At 33.5% G+C, this 10,482-nt stretch overlaps 1 protein-coding gene across 1 annotated transcript; it reads left to right on the top strand.

The window, feature by feature from the left end:
* The first annotated feature begins 642 nt into the window (after nucleotides 1-642).
* Nucleotides 643-9,875, top strand: LOC105249388. The gene is made up of 3 exons (XM_020026974.1): nucleotides 643-725; nucleotides 817-1,267; nucleotides 9,748-9,875. The coding sequence occupies exons 1-3, from the start codon at nucleotides 720-722 to the stop codon at nucleotides 9,873-9,875; spliced, it is 585 nt and encodes a 194-aa protein (XP_019882533.1). The 5' UTR covers nucleotides 643-719.
* The last annotated feature ends 607 nt before the right edge of the window (nucleotides 9,876-10,482 follow it).

Genomic DNA, 10,482 nt, shown 5'->3' with positions numbered 1-10,482 from the left:
TATAAATAAAAATTTTAATTTTTTTCTTCTTTTTCGTAATATATTAATAATATATATTTGCTACTGCTATTTAAAATATTTTCAGCGTCCTTACAAAAGGCCGATGAAAAAGCAAGAAAGGCAATCTATACATCAGACTTGGATATCGACAAGAAAACGAGTTTTTATAAAAAAATTAGAGCGAAAAAAATTGTATCTGCGTTTGAAAGCGAAGATGAATCATGCACAGATGTATATTTACCCTCTCCTTCCTCTCCTCCAAAACGTAAGTACACAAACAGATATATTATATTTATTTATGATACATATACAAAATTTATATTTTACATTTTTTACATTCATGTTTTATTTTGTATTAAAAGATCAGCGATTGTACGCTTATCTCAAATAATTAAATAACTTGAAATATAGCTTTCTCTATTATAAACGATAATTCTCTATTACAAATCTTTGTCTCAATGTTACGATTAAAGGTAATATTAAGTGCGATTATTTTTGTAACAAAAATTCATATCTCGCGATGCTAAATTGAAAACACAGGTGGATCGAGTAACACGCCTATATATAATTCATACGCCAATTTCAAGTGCAATTGTGTGTTTTATGATCATTTATTTCCCGATTCTATAGACAGCTCTAAGCATTAAGGCAGAGATTATCTTAAAAACACATATTTGATAGTCTCTGGCCAACATTCAAAGAAAGCAATATAAAGTGCGATGCAGGTAAGTTATATACAGATCTTTTTATTTGTCATATATGTAAAAATAAGGCATTTTTGAGAATTAATTATAAAATATTTATTTTGTATTATAGACGCAAAAAAATTTGGATCATGCGGCTGAAGTGCTATTGTGGAACAAACAATTAATGTCGATGCTGGGTCTTTGGCCTTTTCGGAACAATGATTTTATATTCTTCATTAACTTTGGCTATTTTAGTTTTCTTATGATTCTAGAATATCTGGATTTATTTCTTTTTATTGATGATCTTGAACACGTAATCATGAACTTAACAGAGAACATGGCATTTTCACAGATATTTGTACGAATGAGTATGTTACGATTATATAATTGTCAAATAGGTGAAGTCATAGCAGAAACTATGAAGGATTTCGATAAGCTGAGTTATAAAACCTCTGAAGAAATTAAGGCATTCATTACATATAATGCTAAGTCAAAGATCTTCGTTAAACTGTTGATTGTGTTTGTCGCATTGACAGCTTCGTCATATTATTTAACTCCGATTATAATTATACTTGGAAATGGTGCGTTGCAATGTTTTATGTAATTTTATTCTGGTGTGTTTAGTATAATTGTATACGTGAAATAAAAAGTTGTGAAATTTTGTATATATACTTGTTCACATACACGCAGTGTGTGCACGCATTCGTATATGTATTATGTGTATTATGTGTGTACATGTGTGTGTTTATTTATACATATAGGATAAGCGATGTTAAAAATCGCTATTTTGTAACTGAAATGAGATATTAAGAAATTGTTTATCAGTAATTTTTTATATTATGGTTGCGAAGGGCAATAATGATTTGTAGCATTAAAATTTTTTCTAGATATTAGAAGTTTCCTTAAATATTAAGATTACCTTAATTTTTTTCAATAGAACATACCTAACAACCTAACCTAACACACACACATTGCATTTTTGCTTTCATAATCACATAAAATATAAAATTATGAATACAATAATATATATACTCTTGTATAACCTTGAAAATCTATTAGAATCACATTTTGAGATTTAATTTTTATTACAAATTTACAAAAATTGTATTATAATATTAATATTATAATATTATATTTATTTCTATTTTATTACATTATTTATAAACATGAAAAAGAGATAAAAATGTTCTTTCAAAAATAAAGTAATTATAGAAATACAATAGCAACAATTACAAACAAACAAATTGCAAAATGGTGTAATCGAATATGTATAGATAACATATTACATTTAATATTACATTTAATTATAGAATGCTTCTTAGCTACAGGTAATGTAACCAAAAGTGAAAGAAAGAGTGGTTATGTAATATAAATGTTAACATATTAATATTCATAATTGCAAATTTTTATACAAGCAGTGAAAAAATTGCAACTAATAATGAAATGAGTCAAAATTCTGTATCTGAATCGCTTTAATCTTTATCACAAAATTTATGTCAAAAACTGTTATAAAATATTGCAAACTGAACTTTTGTAATTGATTCGATAAAAATAGATTTAAAAAATGTTATTTTATCATATAACACTTTTGGATAAAGCAATATTTACTAATAGAAAATTCAATAAACAAAATATATACATTATTAAGTATTTATACAGAATTTTATTTATTTCAATTTTAATTATTTTAATTTTAAAAATAAATTTTTTGAACTATTAGAAGATATTGTTGGGATATAACTCAAAATGCGGATGATATATGTGACACACCATGGCATTATATAAATTTTTAAACATTAAATATTAAATTATAAATATTAAATTGCATACATACTAAAAAAAAAGCTTCTTCTTATGTAATTCTGATATAGAGGAAAAAAAGTTCTTTTCGAAAAAACAAACAATTTTTTTTAAATATTGTATTGAAAACTTTTTACAAGTTCTGTCAAAAGTTTAGAAAATGTCGTTATACAAATATTATAAATATTATAAATATTACAAATATTATAAATATTATAAATCAAGCCATACCTAAACTTCAATAGAAACAGTTAAAAAAATGTTTGTATGGTCAAATGGTACCCATTCAGCCAAGTCTGTCCTAATAGATTTTGTCAAGTGTTTGCTAAAAATTATTGTCAGCAGAGAGACTGCAGATTTTGTCCAAAACTTGTTTTATTAGATAACGATAACAAAATGTTAGCAAAAATGTTACAAAACCTGCTCACATAATTCGATAACAGATTAGTAACGGAAATCGAGCAGGATTAGTACAAAATTACCATTGCAGATTGAAAGCAAAAATCGAGAAAGCTCCGTGCACACAACATAAAAATATGAATAACTTTAGAACGGATAAGTGAGAGAGAGAGGAAGAGAGAGAGTAAGGAATAATGAGAAGGAAAGATAGAGGAAAGGAAAGAAAGAGGGGGAAGATAAAATGGAAGGATAAAAAGAATTGCAATTTTTGAGAGATTTTAGGGCCATATTCGTAGTTTTTATATTTAAGATCATCTTAAATAAAATTTGAAAATGTTACGGTCATTTCATTAGTTAAACGGAATCTTAAGACAACTTAAGATCAGACTTAAGATGATTTTAAATATAAGAACGGATTGTGAATATTGACTTATAAGATCATAAAGGAAATCTTTGCTCAACATATGTTACAGATGTAACATACTGAGAACATTTCCATAACATCTCTTTTCTCCATATTATTTCTCGTATATTCTCAGAATATACTTTGAATATCTCTTATTAGTATATTATTTCTCGTATAGTTTCAGGATACCCTGTAATATTGCATGTGTTTCTTCTTTTTCCCGTAACGCACGTTATCAAATTCGTACTCAATTTTTCATGAAATGGACATAAAGGATTGGTACTAACATAATTCCAAAATTTCTTCTTTTATTCTTTTTAGTCAGTTTATAATAAACTGACTTAATTTAAAGTAATTTGTCTAATAATCTGGATTCCTTGTTGGAATTCAGAATATTAAACAGATTATTTGAAATTAAAATAAGAAATAATCCATTTACTGCGTTTATTAAAGTATTTCTATTGCCGAGTGTATTTACATAATTGTACATAGATTATCGAGATAAATATTTCAATAAGAATAATTTAATAAACAGTAACAGGTGTTTTTTTTAAGTTTTATATTCATTTTTAGTATTCAGTTTTATAGTTTGAAGTTTTAAATTCTATTAGAAATAACATTTTTGTCTGAAGCTTTGATTAGAAAGTAAATAATTTCACATTTTTATTTATTTTTTACATGAAGAATCTATTTTTTATTCTAATAATATACTCATAATATACCAAAAAATATTCTGAGTATATACGGAGTACATTCTGAGTATATACTGAGTAGATTTCTAACGCAGACATAGGAACATCCTTTATACATTCTCAAAATATCAGAGTACGTATATCGAATATTAATGGGATATACATAATCTACGTTTGCAATGTACTGAGTACATGCTCAGGATCTATCTGTGATGGGACACACACACACACACACACACACACACACACACACACACACACACACACACGCACGCACGCACGCACGCACGCACGCACGCACGCACGCACGCACGCACGCACGCACGCACGCACACACACGCACACACACAGAGAGAGGGGGGAGAGAGGGGGGAAGGAGGGAGGGAGGGAGAGAGAGAGAGAGAAAGAGAGAGTGGTTCTGAATTCAGTGCCAAAATTAATACAGCTGTTTTAGAACATAAAAACTAGTCGTAAATGTTACTAAACATATGTCCGAATTTGATATGTGAATTGGTATGGATATTGAATATGTCCGGTTTTGGAGTTATAAGATAATACAGCTGCTTTCTTAAGACAATATAAATTGAAATATAAATTGAAATAAATATTATTTAATGTTCTTTATTTAATATTTTACAAAAGATACTCAAAAATTCTTCGACTTCAATACATTCCAAATAGTTTCCAAAATGCTCGGAACAATTTATTAATTCATTTTCTTTCAACTTATTTTCATATCCTAAAGCAGTACCAATTTTGGCACCGAGTTCTGAGACACGCTGTATATACAGAGTGTCCGGAAATAATCACCTAATTTCTCGTATGCAAGTAGAGTAGGTTAAACTGATAAGGGGAATCCACGGTCTGGGAAATGAAGTTCGGGATGAGGCTTCGTGTGGTAATAGTAGTGCCCGAAACTCATACCATGCTCAAGGCATAGGACTCCATAGGCTGCCGAGAAAAAACACCTCAAACTTCGTGTAGCAATTTATATACCTAATTTATATACCTAAAAATTTTCTCCATTGTCAAACGGCCCGGTGGCCGAAGCGATAGCGAGCCAGCGTTGTAAGCCACAGGTTCCGTATTCGAACCTCTACTGGTGAACTTTTTTTCATAAATTTTTTATGCACTTTATTTTTAAATTTGTTTAAAATTATAATAATAATCATGCACAATAATAATCGTCATCAAATATTTATTATTATTACAATTTTATATTATCTTTATTATTAATTACGTTAATATCATAATCATAAGAATTATAACGAAAATAATATTTTCGTAAAATCTATCGCTGTAAAATATTTATAGACGGTATAATACATCAAATATTATGTGTCTATACTTTTCATTTTCAAAAATTATACCTTGAAAAAGATGAGGCAGGCATACAATTTGTTCTGAGGCTCCGGTTATCTGGCCAAGTTCCGTTATTCTCTTTTGAATATAAAACCTTTTCGAAAAATAGAAAGAGGATCCTGTAACATTGAAAAGAATGAAAACGCGTTGGGCCCCTTATCAACCGTCGACGATATTGAAAAGTGGGGAGAAGCCACACATATTTTGATGTATTATATCGCCTATAAATATTTTACAGCGATAGATTTTACGAAAATATTATTTTTGTTATAATTCTTACGATTATGATATTAATAATAAAGATAATGCCGGCAGCCTATGGGGTCCTATGGCTTGAGCATGGTATGAATTTCGATGCACGCATATATACACATGCACGTTAATTCTCTCTCTCTCTCTCTCTCTCTCTCTCTCTCTCTCTCTCACACTCACTCACTCACTCACTCACTCACTCACTCACTCACTCACTCACTTATTATTTATTCTTATCTTGTAGAGATATCATGATAAATGATTGTTACACATGTAACACATTGTTGGTAACAATGAGACATTGTTCTAATACACATACACTCTGACACACCGTATTAGAAAGCGAAGTTTTTTTCTGTTCTTCTATCGTATTTATTTACGAATTTATTCATGAATTTATTCACTTAATCACTCATCATCGATAAAAATTTACTAACGATATATAAACGATTAACGCACTCAATTACTAACATTCTGTATACAATGATATGGATTTCTTCTTTGAGTATTTTTTGTACGGTTGAATAAGATAGGTTGTATTCTCGAGCAATCATCCGAATACTTGATTCAAGATTTTCTCGAAAGTACGTATAATTTGTTCCGTGTTTCGCAAATTTCTTGCATCGATATTTTCAGTGTCGTGTTTATTTAGAAAGACACTGCCAGTCTCGTACAGTCTCTGAACTGTACGAAGTATTACGGCAGCAGACGGATGTCTTGCTCGATTCGGATACAGCGTATCTTCTTGCAGTTATATGATATTGCCCATGACACTCGCCAAGTGCCATCAGCATATCATAATATTCTTCGTTTGTGTATGCCATATCGTTCTCTTAATGCTTCTAATGATCGAAGAGTTATTGATCACATCATCGATCGCCTTATCTTTAAATTGTTTAAATTGCAAATTCCATATTTTTTCTTAAAAACAACTATGTTTTTTCTTTGCACCAATTAATTCCTCTCGTTATTTTGTACATAAAAATATTCAGGTAAGATAATCGAAAAATGAATATTTTACTAGATATTTTATGGCTTATGTAAAATTAAAAAATTATTTTAAGCCTTACAACTCGAAAAGTACTTAATGAAAACTAACTTAATTATAGTATTTTGGAAAGCTCTTGACCTCAGCTATAAGAATATGTAATAAAAAAATAGGGATTGCCGTTTAAGATTTTTATGATGACCGCGCTTTTCAAGATCATTCCAAGATTAAATAAGTACCATCAGCTAATAGATTTTTATTAAGCTATTTTTTCTATCTAAACTATTTTTTTTTTAAATTAACATTTTCTGAGATATTTAGCCGTTCTGGAACTTTTGCCCTACTCTGTATATATTGTGACGTTGCCGTCTCAACGCGCATCCATCCGCCCCGGCAATCTTGACGGGGCGCGAGCGTAGCGGCCGCGGCAGAAGCAGGATTGCGAGAACAATATCGAACTCCCCGGAGAGACGAGCGATTTTGTTGTATTTCGCGGCTTTACTAATTTTTTTGTATTCGACGGAATTTCGGGCAACCCGCCAGAGAACATCCGGAAGGCGAAAGTAACGTCAAGGGATTTCCTGAAACAGCCTACGACACGGCGCTCCCCGCCGGCGAGCGGAGGAGGAAATAGCGCCCGGATAATCGAGCCACGAGATGCCACGGGGTAACATCGCTCCTCGTCCTGCAAAGGAGGACGAAGGCCCGATCGGCACTACCCTCCAGGAGTGAAGGACAACAGATGGACGTCCACCGGACCACGAAAACAGGGTCTATGACAGCCACAATTTAAATATTCGGGGCCGTTCCGCGCAGGGCGCAGGAATACCTCGCGTGTAGCGAGGCGCAAGGATATCGCGGCGCAATTGGCCGCAAAACTGCGCACCCCTGCGCGCCGTCATTGACGCAGCTATCAACCCTGGATCGAAAGATCCAGAGAATCGCTCTAGTGCAGACGCTCGACGCAATTAGTCATATTAAGTATTAATAGTTATCGTATTGTGCGTGTCGCTATCGTTGGCGGGATCAAGGAGAGGACGGCACCGAGGATCACCTCCCAGCTCGAGGACACATATCGGTGAGGTTGCCCATTATTACGTGTAAGCTACGTACGCGATTCGATCCGACGACCGGCCGTTCTGTCGCCGTCGCCATTTTCGTGCTTTGCTGCCGCTCAGGCCTTGTGCCGAGCTGTCGATTCTTCGTGAATTTCGGGCGACCGGAGACAAGCGACCGAGGTATCGCAGACAGTCGTAACGGGGGCAGTAATAAATAAGGTATCGTTCGTTTCTCTCCGGGTTTCGGGGTGTTAAAAACGCGTAGCAACCGGCTGCCGGATATCGACCGTGCGCTATAAATCGCGGGGAACGCGCACGCCGTCCGTATTGTCGTATCGCTATCGTTGCATAAAACATCCCCGCAAACAATCTACGGGAGATTTTCGTGTCCATCAGCGTTTGTATAATCGATTCGTATGTGTGTATGTGAGCGTCTAGTAGTATATGTGCGAGTGTCTTTGCGTCTCTGCGCTCATCATATCTATAAGTAGCGCCTATTTCGTGACAATTATCGTGTGTTTTTAAGTGTATCGCAGTGCGAGATAATCGCAAAAATTCAACTGTTGTCAAAATTTGAGCCGGTTGCGCTAAGAATAGTGTGAGTAAAGAGCCGAGAAGTACAGCGTGATCTGCGTCCGATGGCGATCGACAATCATCATTATAACAGTGCCTGTCGCAAACGAGATCACTCGTCTTCGCAAAATCCGTAATTATTCTCGTTCAATTATTAGTCAAGCTGTCGAACCTTTTGCTGTCGATTGGAATAGCGAGTTGAGAAATTACGAGGAAAAAGACCAGTACAATAAGATGTCGATTTATGTGCCGAAATTCCGTTACATTTTGGAAAATATTGTTCGGTCTGGCAAACTCCAGCCATAAAAATGGACTCGGGTAAATAACAGAAATGACTTAGCGCTCTCTTAGGTTGTCGATTTCGAGCGAGCATTCGATTCGATTGAATTATCCTTATTACTACCGCTATCGGTTTGATCTATTATATATTTCGTTTTCTCATATTTTTGAATTTATTGTGAATATTCCTTCTTACTCTGATTTATTCCTCATTTTATTTTTATATTATTTTCTTATTAATAAATTTGTTATATTTTTTTATTAAGTCCGCGTAGTTTATTGGAATGTTAGTCTCTCGTGATTGTCGATTTCTGTTTTGTCTGTCGAATGTCAAATTAGCGAAGTCTCGCATAATCAATTGACTTTTTCCAAGACCCTGCCCCTCTACCGTTAGGCGAGCTAGTCGGTCCGTGGCGAAACAGGCTAACGTTTTTCGCGTTCTTTGGCGTTTAGCGAAAATTGATGCGTGAAAAACCGCATCTGGCGCCCAACTTCGAGATATCGAGATGGCCTTCGCTCCGCCGTGGCTCGCGCGCGAACGTCCTCCATCCCTGTTCCGCTGAGCGCGAGTACACTATATTCCCTGTGTTTTTGACGGCGTTTTCACTTCCCTTCGCATTCTCCTTTCTAACACCTCGAGGAGTGTTGCAAAAATTAATAAATTCAATTGAAGAAACGTCGCAATATATATGTTCTGAAATAATCTTTCTCATTTCTCTATATAAGCTTCTATGAAATTTACTAAATACATTCAATTTTATTGAAATCTGTTTGATAAAATCCATATTTAACAAATTTTTTTGAATTTTTATTAAAATAAAAATAAAAAAGAAATTAATTGATTGAGAAATTTCAATATTATTTAAGTATGTATAATTTCATTTATAACTTCCATAAAATGTTTCCATTTGTCTCTGTATTGTGTTAAAAAGATTACTATTTTTTATTAAACTGTAATCTGTGTAATCTGCAATTTAAGAATACGCGTGATTAAGAAAAGATATATTTATTTTATTTTTAATAAAAATACGAAATTTATGTACTGTATTACATCTTTCACGAAATTAATCTTTATTTGTATTATAAAACATGCGCTTAATGGTACATGCTGTTTGCATATGGGTGATAGAAACCCTCTCTGCGGAGTAGCAGACTAGTATCATTTGCCTAATCCACAATAAAGGAGACAAGCTCACATGCGGGAATTACAGGGAAATATTCTTTCTAAGTACCGCCTATGAAATATTTACAGCTGTCATCAGGGTTAAACTGGAAAGTCTTACCGAAAATATCCTAGAAGAATACCAGGCAGGTTTCAGATTTGGTAAATCGACAATGGACCAACTGTATACAGTCAAGATGGTATCCGAGAAGTGCTGAGAGTTCGACATTGATGTATATCAATTATTCGTCGACTTTAAACAAGCATATGATAGCATCGACAGAAATAAGTTATACTCAATCATGCTGGATTTTGACATACCATCTAAACTAATGAGACTCGTGAAGGTGACCATGCAGAACTTTTAATGTCAGGTTAGGGTAATGGGAGAGCTGACAAGTAACTTTGGAGTAATGCAGAGTCTCAAACAGAGGGACAACCTAGCACTGTTTAATTTGGCTTTGAAGAAGGTAATACGCAACACCTCAGTTGACGTCAACACAACAATACTCCAAAAATCGCAACAGATCATTGGACGATCTCAATATACTAGAAAGGTCGATACTAACAGTGAAAGAAGTTTTTGGAAATTTCGAAAATGACGCGAAAGAGGTGGGTTTGAAGATGAACGAAAATAGAACTAAATTTCTATTACAAACCAGAAAACAAAAGACCAGACTGGGACAGAACGTCACCTTTAATAGATATAATTTTGAAGTAGTAAAGTTCATGTATTTAAGGTCAGAAGTCAACACAAACAATGGCGAATCCAGAGGTCACAAAGAAATTATCTGCGGCGAATCGCACCTTCTTCTCCACTACTAT

This window comes from Camponotus floridanus, unplaced genomic scaffold (assembly GCF_003227725.1).
Source record: "Camponotus floridanus strain SB8 unplaced genomic scaffold, Cflo_v7.5 scaffold110, whole genome shotgun sequence".
In the NCBI taxonomy this organism is placed as follows: domain Eukaryota; kingdom Metazoa; phylum Arthropoda; class Insecta; order Hymenoptera; family Formicidae; genus Camponotus; species Camponotus floridanus.
This window is presented reverse-complemented; position numbering and strand designations above follow the sequence as displayed.

Excerpts from the sequence above, each read along its gene's own strand:
- LOC105249388 (XM_020026974.1), top strand. Across the intron at positions 1,268-9,747 it reads TATAATTATACTTGGAAATG|CTGTCATCAGGGTTAAACTG; the intron begins GTGCGTTGCAAT and ends AAATATTTACAG.